The sequence below is a fragment of the Penicillium samsonianum genome (assembly GCF_028829775.1).
Source record: "Penicillium samsonianum strain IBT 33392 chromosome Unknown utg000004l_segment0_segment0, whole genome shotgun sequence".
NCBI classification, from domain to species: domain Eukaryota; kingdom Fungi; phylum Ascomycota; class Eurotiomycetes; order Eurotiales; family Aspergillaceae; genus Penicillium; species Penicillium samsonianum.
In genome coordinates, this window is record NW_026643262.1 from 3,368,766 (window position 1) to 3,382,910 (window position 14,145).

Genomic DNA, 14,145 nt, shown 5'->3' on the forward strand with positions numbered 1-14,145 from the left:
GCTCCTTTGGACGCTATTATTTGAAGTTACGTATGGGGTCACGTGTAAATATTGAAGTTGTTGACTATTTGCACTGTTTGCATTTGAGAATCGCGATCGTGAACCGAGATCACCACTGACATCAACTAATATCCACTAAGCGCAACATGTTTCTCATGGCCTTAGACAGTCAGAAATTCTCAGGTCTGCGTGATTGCTAGATAGTCCCCCCGTTCGTTCACTCTCTTCCCCCTTACCCTTCTGGCCTAGGAGCATCAAACACCGCAAGTCATCGAACACCATCCCTGCCTGGGACACATTCGAGCGTGCACAACCCCCACAATGCAGGATACCGATGTACCCCTCTATCTACATGCGGAGTTTCTACCAAACATTCGCCAGATAACCCTTTACGTATCCCTTCCCGGGACTGCAAGATTTGATGGAATCCGACCAGATATCCAACTCTCAGAATCAAGAAAAGCAGTCACGGTCTCCCTATCAAAACCATTTGAATATGTCACAGAAACAATCAAACTACCAGCACGCGTTAATGACGCGTCTCGGCGCGTGTTGAAAACAGCCTCTGGGCCAGCAACAAAATCAGATCCCAATGGCGCTGGGGATCCCAGCTACGATTTTTCTTTCCGCATGCAGGTCGACCCCGACGAAGAGGTGCTGGCGCCTCGGGATGAACTAATCGATGAATTTGCGCCCTGGACAGCAGAGGAAATGTCGTCGTCGACCCGTATTCGTTGTCGAGAGTGTAACCGAGTTTTTCTTGATTCCTCGTTAATATCCCAGTCAGTTGATCAGGGAACAGGCGAAAGCCCTACCCCGGGTTGGATTTGGAAAGACCTTCCAAGTGGCAACTGGGCTGAAATGATGGATTTCTGGCATTGCCACAAACCTGACCCCCATGAAGGCCACGAGAAAGACGAGAAAGACACTGCGCTCGAGATCGAGGAACAAACCGCACAGACTAAAGGATATGGTGCGGATAGCCACGTTGTGGCTATTTCCGGCACAGTGTTTGTTGATATTGCCACTTTCCTTCTTGCTGAAATAGACTGCACAGGATTGAAAAAGGTAAGAATTTTATATCCCTCTCTTATTCTCAGCATCGTTTTATCCTGTTCTTTATCCCCTGGAACCGGGCAACTTAGAAGGGGACCACCCAGTTATCAGTGGGGTGGCCTCCGATACAATTGCCCAAGATGGACGAAATGCACTTTGTGTATGTGCAATCCATGGCGAATGTGGTACTCTCATAGGAACAGGATCACGGACTAGACGGGTAGTTATCCTCTCTTCGCAGATGGATTTCGCTCGTTGCGTTTGCGATAATGGACTTGCGTGAGCTGCTTTCTCCCTGTTTTGTGACTCAAAGTGTTCTCTGTTTTCAGCGCCGGCTATCTCAGCAGTGGAGTGGGCGTGATTACAAGAGTCACATTATATTATTCTCCTTGTGTGATGTGATGTGAGCAATATCTATATAATCGTGAACTTGAATGCAATGCCTTTCCTTTCACTTCCAAGTATTTTATTCAGCGCAATAGTTACAATTCCCGTTACAATCACAATTTGCTGACAAGCAATGCAATTCAGGGCAACGATGAAGAGAAAAAATCGAACATTGAAGTCTCAGCACAACGAACCCTCGACTGCGCAAACTGCAATTCCATAATCGGCATGGAAGATCCAATCGCTAAGGGATGGCGACTCCTGAAGGCCAATGTATCCCTGAATACCAATTCGCCCAGCTGTGAGGCAGACATTGCAAAGTGGGAGGTCCACCCAGCAGAAACTATCGTTGCTGCACAGTTACTTGAATTGATCGAGAGAGAAAGCGCCCGGAGATTCGTCGTTCATTGTGGCCAGAAGAGCGGTCTCGTGGTAGGTGATATTCCATTCCACTCCAATTTCTTCCGAATTTGAGGCATTGTAGAGAATCAAAATCTATAGATGACACCTGCTAACGAATATTGTACTTGGCAGCTTTGGGTCTTCAATCCAGACATGCGATACTCGAATTCCAGCGCAGGCCGTAGTATCATGGCTCAGCAAGCGATGAAGGTATTCTACCAGAAGTCTCCCGATGTGGATGAGCTGCTCCATCCGGAAATTGGGAATCCCTCGCCCTTGTCGGTCGAAGAGTTGGAGTTGCCATCTATGATATTTGAAGCAATGTCACAAGCGTTGACTGGGAGTAACGAGATGCTCCCACTCTCTGCTAGGAGGTTTAACGAGTGGCAAGTTGGACTTCTGAGTCGTTTCAGGCGCGAGAAAGCTTGAGTTCTTGGGCTTTTTTGTATGATACAAAGTAAGAAATGTATGCGGCAGATCTAGGCTGATAATGCAAGCATGATACTTAAATTATTCATTGTTATCCTTTTCTTCTCAATTTGGGGTTGAAATTATCGTAGCCACGTGTTATTCTAAATCTGAAGGCTTCCAGCGCCCCATCTAACCATCAAAGGGTGTCTCAAAGGGAGGCTCAGCCTGGGGTGTGAGACGAGCGATGTGTCGGCGCTGGCCATCCTCCCAGTCGAAAACGGCAGAGTGGCAAGCCACACGGTTCTGCGAAGGTCAGCGTCTTTTCTCATATTGAAGAAAGAGCAGGTCGGTGCTATAACTTACATCCCAGACGACAACGGTACCGGCTTTCCAGCGAATACGAGCCTGAAGGTCCTGCGACAAGGCGATGTGGTCGTACAGGAACTTGAGGAGGTGGTCTGATTCCTCTTTTTGTATCCAACAATGTAACGGGTGACTATGCGACAAGAACGGGACATGTCAGATTTTCCAAGTCTTTCACCCAATGTGTTGATCCAAACTTACACTGAGGGTTCACGTAAAGTGCCTTCTCGCCAGTTACCGGGTGAGTTCGGACAATGGGGTGCTCCGATGTAACAGGATCACGGCGGGCAATACCACCGCCATTCAAACTAGCATTAATCTGCTCGAGACCGGAGTGTACAGCCTTCAATCCGTGCAGTCGTTCCCGGAAGCCAGGCGACAGACGCTTATATGCCTGGACCATGTCGGCGAACAGGGTGTCACCACCTGTGGTGGGGCCGTCGAGCGCATACAAGAAAGTTGTACCTGGGGGCTGCTTCTCGAAGGTGACATCCGAGTGCCATGTAATAGTATTGGTGCGCTGCTTCAGGAAGTTATCGCCGGTGCGGTCGTCAGCACCACGGAAGACAAGGTGGATTTCTGGGAAGCCCTTGGGTGCCCCTGAGGTCTGGTGGATGTGGTGTCGGCCAAAGTAGCCGGCATAGTCGACAACCTCTTGAATCGGGCGGGATGCGAAGTCTTGGTCGCGGAAGGCTGTTTTAATTTGTTAGACTCGAAGGTTAAACGAGGGATGGAGATCGAAGCAATGTCTCCAATTACGTACCGACGACTCGTCGCTGTGCAACATAGAGGGCCAATTGATCTTTGCCCTTGTCAGATAGTTGGCTTAGTTGCACGCCATGGATCTCAGAGCCAATGAAAGGAGTGATCTGGTCGACCTCAACTTGGCCCTTGGGCAGCAGGTCTGGGAAAGAGGCGTCGGCATCTTTGCCGTGATCGTAGTGCTCGAAGAGCTCCAGAGGAGGATATCTGGAAGTCTATTAGATATGATAATCATAGGGATGTGGGGCGGCATTAGGGCTGGGGTAGAGGCACACCTTTCTGTCTCATTATCCCAAACGGGCAGATATTCCGGATAGGATACAGGAGGCACCTTGTCTGTGCCCCTAATCTCTAGCTCCTTTTCGATCTTGTATCCAATCAAGTTCTCCTTGTTCTGGCCGCCGTCCGACTTTAGCGGAAGCGCAACAGGCGGTGCCCGAAGGCCCACTGTCTCAGTGAGGGAGGGAGCCATGTTTTAGGATTGATTTTCAGAGAGAGAGAGAGAGAGAGTGTGTGTGTGTATATATTGCCTCTGTGATCAGATATGATTTCTCCTCATCTTTTTGGTCTCGTATCATTGAGAGTTAACACCAATATATAACCAGCTCGGCACGATCAAACCGAGAACACGAATTGCGCCATCATTGCGGGGGTTTGCGGTACTTGCGGGACGACAAGATGCCAATGTAAGCTTTTCGCGACCGTCGCGAGCGAGCCGACGAGCCTGCGGGGTTGTGCGAGGTGGTACTTTGTATATTGTATAGCTCAGTACAATATAAGCGTACCAGTCCCCTTTCAAAGTTAACATGCTATGTTGGTCGAGCATGACGTGATAGACAAATGGCGTGCGTCCACTGACAATCGCCGTCATTTGAGAAGAGTACGAATTACTCGGATATACAAAGTACATCGATGTTCGGGATATACGATTCGTGTCAAAATCCACTATGGCGTGATAGATAACTCCCCTCGCGTAACATTATAGCAACATTTTGGAAATACTTGCTTTTTGGCTTTGACTTCTACTACAATTCAATGCTATTATCATGTTCGATGACTTGCAATATAGCGTCAATGGTTTCAAGGGGGAATATTGAACAGATGCCAAGACAAGGGTACAATAGGTATTCCGCATTCCATATACAGTACGGAGTAGTTAACATGGCATAGAGTATCACGTACTCCGTTCAATACAATGCTAAACTTCATACTCCGTAACTCATGTAGATCTCCATGAAACAGGGTGGATTCTGCGGAACACCCCTGCTTGATATGGCTCCGCCCACTCGTTGACTCTAACGTCACTCCCACTACACTTGCGTGATTCAGCCAAGCCAAAACCCAACTAGACGACATCCGTCGGCTCTTCGTCTATTTTCGAATACTAATCGCTAATTGCATGAAATCTCTGCTATTTGAAAGGATTCCCATCTACGTTATCACGATCCTGCAGAAGGCCCTTACGACTTCGAGCCTAGGCCGCCTTGAGTCCACGTAGTCAGCCCTACTAGGTCGTAATTAGGACTCTAAATCACCCATGCACATCATTTCGGCAGTTCCACAACTTTCTCTTATCAATGTTGTGACTTTTACCTTTTCACCTGGCCCACACGTGCAGAGGCCAATGCGACACATCTGCTAAATATGGCGTGATAAGTAAATATCAATGTCGCCTTGCTGCCTTTATATGAATTAATGCCCATCCAACCCAAGCAAAGCGTCTCTTCTTCCATTTGTGATCCGAGTTCCGATCCCGATACTGCGAGATGACGGTTGAAGAAGCCAATAAAACGGCCTCCGATGCCTCGGGCCTTGACTCTAAGGCTACGCCGAGAGTCTCATCCGCCGAGTCTTCGTCTTCGTCGACATATGACGGTCCTCGCGCCAAGCAGACCGACTGTGCTTTCGATACTACTGAGGACCCGCGGTTCTACAAGCCCATTCCTGAATATGAGGGTGCCCATCGCTGGGACCCGGACTTTGAGTGGACAGAGCAAGAAGAGAAAGCCGTTGTCAGAAAGGTATGAGTTACTGAACCTATCATGTATTGTGTTTATAGCAACTGACCCGTTCAACAGATTGACTGGCGCGTTTGCACATTTGCTTGTATGACATTCTTTGCGCTCCAGCTAGACCGTGGAAACGTCGTCCAAGCCACATCAGACAACATGCTGGACGATCTTGGCATGACCACAAACGACTACAACACTGGTCAAACAATCTTCTACCTAACATTTCTCTTCGCCGAGCTGCCTTCTCAGCTCATTTCGAAATGGGTCGGCCCCGATCGCTGGATTCCCGTGCAAATGATAAGCTGGAGTCTCATCGCCTCGTGCCAGGCATTTATTCAGAACAAGAGCGGGTTCTTCGCGACCCGCGCTATGCTCGGTCTTCTCGAGGGTGGCTTCATTCCAGACACCATCCTCTTCCTATCATTCTGGTACAAGTCCAAGGAGTTGCCTATCCGGCTCAGCTTCTTCTGGGTGACATATGAAGCAACCTCAATTGTCAGCGCTTTCCTTGCTTTTGGCTTCCTCCACATTCGCCAATCGGATGGCACCGGTGGCTGGCGGTACCTTTTTGCCCTGGAGGGTTTGATCACCGGTTTGATCGGTATCATCGCTGCATTCTGGATGCCGCCTTCACCAACGCAGACCGCGGGCCGGTTCCGCGGTAAGAATGGCTGGTTCAATGAGCAGGAAGAGAAAATTATGGTTAATCGTGTGCTGCGCGATGACCCGAGCAAGGGATCCATGCACAATCGTCAGGCCGTTACGCCCAAGCTGCTCTGGCAGGCCCTGAAGGACTACGACATGTGGGTCATCTACCTGCTCGGCCTGACTTGGATGATCCCTAACACACCGGCTACATCTTACATCAGTCTGGAACTGAAGTCGCTCGGTTTCAGCACTTTCAACACGAACCTGCTCACTATCCCGGCCTATATCATTTTCATTGTCAATCTGCTAGTGTGGACTTGGGTGTCTGAGCGGTTTAATCAGCGACTGCTGCTTGGTGTCGGTGCTGAGCTCTGGGCTCTGGTTCTGTTGATCGCGTTGGAGGTTATTTCTGAGGATGCTAGTCCTTGGGTGCGTTGGGTTCTGTTGATCATGTTGATTGGCATGCCTTACGTGCACGCTATTATTGTTGCAATTACATCGCGCAATGCAGGCTCTGTGAGGACGCGAACGGTTGCTACTGCTGTCTACAACATGATGGTGCAGGCCAGTAACATCATTGGTAACAACGTGAGTCCCTTGTTCCGGTTTCTTTGTGTGCTTAAGTTATCATAACTAACCATCACGTCCAGATCTACCGCACCGAAGATAAGCCGTACTACCACACTGGTAATAAAGTCCTTATGGCTCTTTCGGTGTGGAGTATGGCGATATTCATCATTGCCAAAATTTACTACGTGACGCGTAACAAGTATGTCAACCAGTGCACTCTGATTGGTCGAATTGCTTTTGCTAATCTTCGCTTCTAGACAAAATGCCGCCATCTGGGATAAGATGTCCAGCGAAGAGCGGTCGCGATACGTCGTTGAAAACAAAGACCTTGGAAACAAGAGGTATGTCTAGCAGTTGTCTCTTGGCTGTGCAACCGAATGCTAATGACCGCGCTACAGAGTTGATTTCCGATTTTTGCACTAGAGATACGACTACATTGTCTGGCACATATGTGATTGGGGGTATAGAGACATTACCTAGACTTTAAAACATCAAATAGAACAAAACAATGAGCTGAGCTCATTCGGCATCAATGTCATCAAATTGCGAAAGACGTACATTCATCAATATATCGAGTAAAAGCAAAAGTTATGTTCTTCTTACTCGCCAATGACATACTCACACCCCTCATTTCCAATCCAAACCTCATGAATCTTTCCAGCAGGAACATCAACCCTATCTCCAACTCCAAACGTCTCCTTTTTAACTTCCCCATTATGCAATTTAGCATTATCGTCAGGGTAAGTGATTGTCAGAGATCCACGGCGGATAAGGTGTGTTGTCAGACCGCCATGCGAGTGCGGGGAATAATGGGCGTTGCTGATGAGCGAGGTCAGCATCAGTACATGCATGCACCCGCAGATGATAGAAAGACCTATTTGCTGTGGGTAATTCAATTGGCTCCCTCATTTTGGGTGTATCCTCTGTAGGAAAACCATCCATGTACGTACCTTCTATCTGTCCAGGTGAAAATATGTCGAAACCCCCACTCGCGGACGAGACACTCGCTCTCAGTGCGTGTTCCGGTGGGATACTTTTCCGTCATGACGATTTGGCTTAGGATCTTCGAGTTCACTTTCTTGTGGATGCAATAAAATATACTAATGGAAGTTCAAGCCCGACGCATACGTGTGCCAAGTCACTCGGAGCTTGTCCCTTTCCGTTTTAGGGCTTATCTCTTGCCGCTTTACGAAAACCGAGGGAAGTACAGTTTTATTGGCCTCGTTCTAGCCTGAATTTGCAAAGACACCCTACATAATGACGATATGAGAGGGAATTGGAGGATATGACTAGCCCTGGAGAGCTTCATCACTTCGAGGTCTGCCTAACGTTGCACATAAACCGGGCCATTCCCCATGAACCCTCTCCAAAACAGCATCAGGTCAAATGAGAAAGCCCTCTGCGCCAAAGGAAGCTCGATACGTATCATAGCTATATTTACGTATATATATATATATAGGTTAGAGTTAGAGTTGTTCGTGTATGCACTTTCTATACATTTTAGGTATGGGTGAATGATGTCATATAATCTGGAAACTCCCACGTGGGGCTATGTACTATTTTGTATGCACATGTTGTATATGCAGGACAAAAGTACTTGAAGAAGCCCAATTTAATGTCAGTTGTATTTCTACCCGATCTGATAAAGTGTTGGTGGACTCGGCCCGATGGTAAAGATAGCACCCGATTATATTTGTTAACACTATATCGACTGGCGAGGGGAAAGAAATAATGTCGTATCTCATTATCAGGAAACGCTAAAGAAAAGAGAAACAGAAACACCATGGTAGAAACCTGTTGCACCTTTCGCCTGAGGTTTACCCGGTGTCACATAAGTGGTGTCAATCTCCAAGATATTCGCAGGCCTTCCGTGTATTCGGACATTGAATTCATTCTCGAGATTCAAGAGGGAGTCTCCATATGATTGGGAGGGGTTATGATGTGAAGGAATCAGGTCATATCCGGGAAGCATGGGCACATATGACTTCACACAGTCTTTTTCCCCATGATAAATGTGCAACACCGGACCTCAAGCCTATCATGCACAAGGTGTGTGACAGATGTGACAATTCTTGCCTGGGATAACCCAAACTTCTTTCCCTTGTGCTTGGCAACTTGGGCATCGCACACCAGGCATCTATGGGATAGTCAGTATATCCTGATAAAAGTAGTGGAAATACCACATCGATGAGGCGGCATAGGAGTACGAACCTTGGAGACGGTAGAGGAGTTTGAGCACACCGGCCCGGCACATTTGGAAGAGCAAGTCATGGTACTTTGGTAGGTATGTAGGTCAAGAAAGGATAGAGAAGGGTATGGATAGAGTTCTTTGCCGAAGCCCGAGGATAGCGTTTTGATTTCTCTTAGGTCGAAGTATGAAGATGGGAATAGGATGAGGAGGGGCCCTTATAAGGCCTGGAAAGCAAGGAAGGAAACCAAAAGAGAAAGAATAAATCTAGTTCACACTGGCTAATCAGAGGCAAAGAAAAGAATCAAAGAAATTAAAAAAACAATAAAAAAATAAAATTGCAATTTCAATTTCAAAATTAAAATATCAAAAACCTAGTTGGCAGTCTCGGTAGTTCCCGCTCAGCTGGGTCACTACTTTCTCTCCTCCAATGATATGAGCCAGTAACAGTAGATAGATGATAGATGTTCGTCCTGACGGCTTGGCTTTTTGCTGCACAGGCATAAGAGCCAAAAAAGTGAGCCAAAAACAGAGTCATCACGACCCCTTTTGTACGCCACTGGCCCACTAAAGCCAATCACAGCGAGGTCCTCGGCACCTCCCGAGGCCTCCTGGCCCTTTGAGTTCGTGGTGTTTGCTTTCTAAATCCCAAAGAATTAGCGATTCAAGGGGATCAGACAAAGAAATGGGTCTAGTGCGCCTCGGCAACTTGCATCAATTCACCGATACTTCAAGGAAAAAGGGGGCAGACTAGGATTGCAACTCTCAGCACATTTAAGAGTTGACGTATCAACCCCAGAACCCTATACAGATCCAAGATAGGTCTAGTGCTCGGTCATCCTCGGTCATTCTAGTGCTGTGATTCGTTGATAGTATTCGACATGGGTCCCGAGGTCCCCTCCATTCCTCAAAAGACGATCCGGCCCGATCATTGGCTGTATCACTATGGCCTGTTTGTTCCAACGCTGGCATATTATCGCCCTGTTGCGTATGCAAATTTCATGGAAGTGACGCATGAACCCCTCCACCAGGATCTGTCAAATGACAAATACCTACGGAGTACATGTACATCTGAAGAACCACATCGAGTTTTGTCGTTGATTCGCCAACTACTCCGTAGAGGCCCAGAGAATCCAAGTGGGAAAACAAAGGTAGACGTCTCATATTGCGATTCTTTAAGCGACGTAGGATCACCTTCGGCCACAACTTTATCGGGGGATTTACCGGTCAACTTGACTTATTTGTTAGCCCCCACTAGCCATGTTGATCAATCTGATGCATGTCGCTTGGCACGTTGATCGTTCTTAATGCTGCGCCTTTCAAGGTGATCTTGTACTGGTTTGACTCTCGGTCTCACCGATCTTCCTCTAAATGACATGAACCCCACGGTTGGGATTATGGCTCGCAGCATGCAAGAATTTGTTGGTTCACCTACGTACTATCTTACATTGGCTAAATGTCTTGAAGTCCAAGGCTGGGCTGCTACCCCACGTTCTTACGCATGTCGTGCCAACAGTCCTGTTTGTTTAACGCCATTATGTCCGTTGTATTCCATTTGCTATGTCACCGCTACTTTTTTTTCCGCGTCCTCTAGGTCTCATAGTAAGTACTCACATAGCTAAACTAGCAAAATCAAAGCGAAGACTATTCAGATATCACCCAAGTCACAGATTGCGATGTGTGCATCTACCTTGGCGCTCTTCGGGAAACCAGCATATTATCGGACCCTCTTTGATTATACTCATGCGCAGCATCGGTACAATGCATATCATGCGGCTAATAATTAAATTCTCTTCTAAAGTGATATATGCCACCAGCACGACACTGCATACAGCACGGAGTAGGGACCTTCATATGCACCCACTTCAGATGCCAATAGAGCCGCCTGGCTAAAACAAGACATGATCAACCCCAAGCTCGGCCCTTATGCCTTTATCCAGACACCCTCGGCGAGAAAGTGTAAAGGCCCAGACTAATGGGTTGTTTCTAGTGACTGTTTTCTGTCACCTGCGAAACTGTAACATCCACGCTCTGCACAATGTAGTCCAAAAAAGTCCGAAGAGTCCAAATGCCAACGTCCAATTGTTTCTGTGTAACGTCCTTGAATCAGATATGCACGCTGACTGGCATGATTGTATCTCACAATCCCGATCGCTAATCTGTAGCCTGTCACTTTTGACCATATCGAAATGAGGTCGAAATGAGCTTGTGATACGCATGCTGAAGGACTTGTCACATTTGTCAGATGCTGGGGTGCCGTTCTGCAACCTTTTTGTTCCTGATGCTCCTAATGTGGAAATGTGCTGTACGACATGCTGCCCAAACCCTGCCCAAAGACAAACGGGGGCTCTGGCGCTGTGTTTCTCTGAATGGCCTTCAAACTTGCTTTGTAAGATGTCACAATTTGTCGCATACATTACGCTATACTACTAACAAATCTGATGCACACTTCAGTGAGAACATCATCTGGGTAATTAAGTAACCCGCTTCACAATATTAACCAGCAAGATACCCCCAGTCTTCTCGCCAGCGCATTCATGGAGATGAACCAGCCGATAGCCCTCCCGCAGCCGGTCAAGTCGGATGCAAGCCCACGCAGCCAAGGGATCACGACCGATCTCGTCATCCTTGATCTTGAACCTAAAGAAAAGAAAACAGAATCGAGTCAGTCGCTTGTTTGTACATAGTGCTTGCATTCTTCGAACGTGAAACGCATTATAGGGCAGCGTGCATGATAGTGGGGTGGTGCTGAGGAAAACTACAGGTCGCCCTGCTGAGCCCAAGCCCACACGATGCATCGTGTTACGAAGGGGGAAGTCCGGAAGAAGCAAATACCAAGCCCAGTCGTCATGTTCATGTGATGCGGGCAAGTGCATATGTTCTTTGGCGGGTATCACAATGCAGGGTTTATGCCTGCATACTCGAAAACGAGCTCATATGATGGGGGGAGGTAGAAACGCAGCAAGGGGAAATGTTGCAGAGCAAGGGAGAGGACAAAGCACGAGGCAGTTTTCTCGATACATCGATGTAAGCAAGGAAGAGATTGAAGAGAAAGACTAACCGTAAGAAACTCAGCTCCTCAATTATTCCCGTCACGGTCGGGAACTCCAATTTCTGACCCTTGAAATCCGGGTTCCGACCTGATGAACTCTTCGTGCACCGCCTGTAGCTGCTTTTCTCTGTGTCGGAGCTGGCGTCGTCCTGGTCCGGGGCAACATCACCTTCCGGTTCTTCGACGTGCAGCTGGCAGTTCACATAGGGTTTGAATCCCCTCTCGCTGTGGTCGCCTGGCGGCAGAGAGAGATCTTGCGCGGCGAATATCTCGATTGAGAGGGTTAGGCTGCGGCGCTGAATGACATCTGTCGGAGATTTGCTGCTTCGGTAGCCAGAGGGCTTCAGTCGCCAGCCGTGGGTTCCCACAAACATCCCGTGGTTGAGCATCATGCCCTTATCTAGGTTCTGCCAGTTCAATGCTACTAGTTGAGCGCCACGTCGCCAGTAGAATGTTGGATCCAGGTTCGACGAGGTGACTCGGAATGCGTACGGGTAGATACGCATCAGAGATGTTCGGTTGTGCTCAAACAAGGCATCGCGATGGTTGGCATGGGCTTCTCGCGCTGCTTTCTCGGAGAGCGAGAATACATGGAGAGGAACTTTGGCCTCTATTGATCAAATTAGCATCGCCTTCATGACCATATCTACAATGATGCAGCATACCCGGTTGATCAAAATGACTGAAATGATATGCGCGAGTATAAACTGCCATCTTGGCCAGAGCGTCAAGAATCTTTGATGGCTTCGGCGACTGCTGCCCCGAGGACTTATCATCGGATTTCTGTGGCGTCAGAGCTTCTCCTTCGGGTTTCTCGTCCTCGCCGCTGAGTGGAACACATTTGCTCTTGATCAAGATCTTCTTCTTCAGATCAGATAGCGAGGGAAGCTTCCCCCATCCGGAGGAGCCTCTACCAGCAATCCTTTCCACGCCTCCAACATGATGTCAACCATCGTCTGTTGCTGCTCAAGAGACGCATGTACCTCGAGACTAATGACCAGTGGAAGGTCACTGGCAACAAATGCACTGTCACGGATTGTATAGCAGATTTCACGGAATGTAGTTCCCTTGGTTAGGGTATGGCCATGCAGAACACGGGGCTCAACGGGAACAGGCATCTGGCTTGTCGCGGTATCTTCGTCCGATGGTCGCTGGGGCGACTTGACGGATTTGCGGCGAAGGACGCCATCAAGTTTGGCTTCCAATTTGGACGCGACTGATTTTTTCGGTCCTTTGGCGGGTTTTTCCTGGCCACTTTTCTTGACCTTCATCTTCTCTTTCAGCTTGCTCCGCATACTCCTCCCTTCTTCCGTCTCTGAATCACTGCTGCTACTGTCGCTGCTTATCTCGCTGTCGCTTGATTTGGGGGTGTCCAATTCTCCATCCCAGACATCGATCTCGACGGACCTGCAGCCGCGGAGGAGGACCTGTTAGAGCATGAGTAAATCTTAAATTCCTGGTCCTGGCAAGTCCTAACATCCATGGAGCGTAAATGGCAGGATTATTCTGCACAGCATGAACTCACAGATGTATAGGCACTAGCAGCAGCGTCGCTGTACAGCTGATTACCCGTCAAATAGGTGTTGTGGCTCGACGAGATATAGTAATCTGAAAGAGGCGCGGAAAGATCCAGGCCTTCTTCTGGTCCCATCGCAGATGAGTTCGCATCTTTCATGTAGGCACGAAAGGCATCCAGAGAAGCCAAAGCGTCGGTGACTGGCTCAGGAGAATTGGCGACGGTGATGTCATGTTGCATTTCATTGAGGAAATAATTTGTAGTTGGAGCATATGCACCAACAGACTTGTAGATCTTCTGGATATGATCGTCCAAAGATGGGTGGAATTTCTCCACGGTGTGTGTCGGTGTCGTGGGTGGTTCGTGGAGTACTAGGTGTTTAGCACGGTCCACGAGTGATTCGACTTTCTCCATTTTGGACTGATATATTGTTAGTGGGCTATTCTTTTCCAATAGGGAATATGCCGTATAGGAGATGCAACCTTATGGACGTCGGGTAATACCTGGAGGGGTAGGCTTATTGGCGAAGGATTGCCCCGCTTGTTTTAGCGGATATGTCAGGTATCTGTTTGTGAATTTAGATCGAATAGAACATGAATATACGATGCACTCCGTACATGTAGAAATCACAATATGCGATGTGAGGAGAAAATCCCAATGTGACCCGTGCGCCCAAATCCCCCACTGCCAACGTGGCACTGCCTACGAAGTAACTATATCATTGTGGATATACAACATAGAAAGTGCGACTTTTGAGTTTCAACTTCAAAATGAATTC

The 14,145-nt window shown here is 48.0% G+C and overlaps 5 protein-coding genes across 5 annotated transcripts; 2 read left to right on the forward strand and 3 right to left on the reverse strand.

The window, feature by feature from the left end:
• Window positions 1–321: 321 nt before the first annotated feature.
• On the forward strand, window positions 322–2,339 carry N7471_008190 (HECT-type E3 ubiquitin transferase; the record flags this gene model as incomplete). The annotated part of the gene is made up of 3 exons (XM_057280909.1): window positions 322–1,068; window positions 1,588–1,875; window positions 1,978–2,339. The coding sequence occupies 3 exons, from the start codon at window positions 322–324 to the stop codon at window positions 2,272–2,274; spliced, it is 1,332 nt and encodes a 443-aa protein (XP_057135169.1). The 3' UTR covers window positions 2,275–2,339.
• Window positions 2,340–2,445: 106 nt separating this feature from the next.
• N7471_008191 (TauD/TfdA dioxygenase family protein) lies at window positions 2,446–4,019 on the reverse strand (the record flags this gene model as incomplete). The annotated part of the gene is made up of 5 exons (XM_057280910.1): window positions 3,657–4,019; window positions 3,383–3,588; window positions 2,817–3,312; window positions 2,620–2,752; window positions 2,446–2,559 (listed from the first exon to the last, which is right to left on the reverse strand). The coding sequence occupies exons 1-5, from the start codon at window positions 3,851–3,853 to the stop codon at window positions 2,446–2,448; spliced, it is 1,146 nt and encodes a 381-aa protein (XP_057135170.1). The 5' UTR covers window positions 3,854–4,019.
• Window positions 4,020–5,147: 1,128 nt separating this feature from the next.
• N7471_008192 (putative transporter) lies at window positions 5,148–7,034 on the forward strand (the record flags this gene model as incomplete). Its single annotated transcript, XM_057280911.1, has 5 exons — window positions 5,148–5,402; window positions 5,460–6,629; window positions 6,692–6,810; window positions 6,869–6,952; window positions 7,010–7,034. The coding sequence occupies 5 exons, from the start codon at window positions 5,148–5,150 to the stop codon at window positions 7,032–7,034; spliced, it is 1,653 nt and encodes a 550-aa protein (XP_057135171.1).
• Window positions 7,035–7,210: 176 nt separating this feature from the next.
• On the reverse strand, window positions 7,211–7,656 carry N7471_008193 (uncharacterized protein; the record flags this gene model as incomplete). The annotated part of the gene is made up of 2 exons (XM_057280912.1): window positions 7,211–7,430; window positions 7,562–7,656. The coding sequence occupies 2 exons, from the start codon at window positions 7,654–7,656 to the stop codon at window positions 7,211–7,213; spliced, it is 315 nt and encodes a 104-aa protein (XP_057135172.1).
• Window positions 7,657–11,273: 3,617 nt separating this feature from the next.
• Window positions 11,274–13,997, reverse strand: N7471_008194 (putative phosphoinositide-specific phospholipase C; the record flags this gene model as incomplete). Its single annotated transcript, XM_057280913.1, is given in 6 exon segments — window positions 11,274–11,712; window positions 11,861–12,461; window positions 12,517–12,773; window positions 12,791–13,278; window positions 13,377–13,787; window positions 13,850–13,997. 5 exon segments carry the CDS (start codon window positions 13,779–13,781, stop codon window positions 11,274–11,276), a joined length of 2,190 nt encoding a protein of 729 aa, XP_057135173.1. The 5' UTR covers window positions 13,782–13,787; window positions 13,850–13,997.
• Window positions 13,998–14,145: the final 148 nt, after the last annotated feature.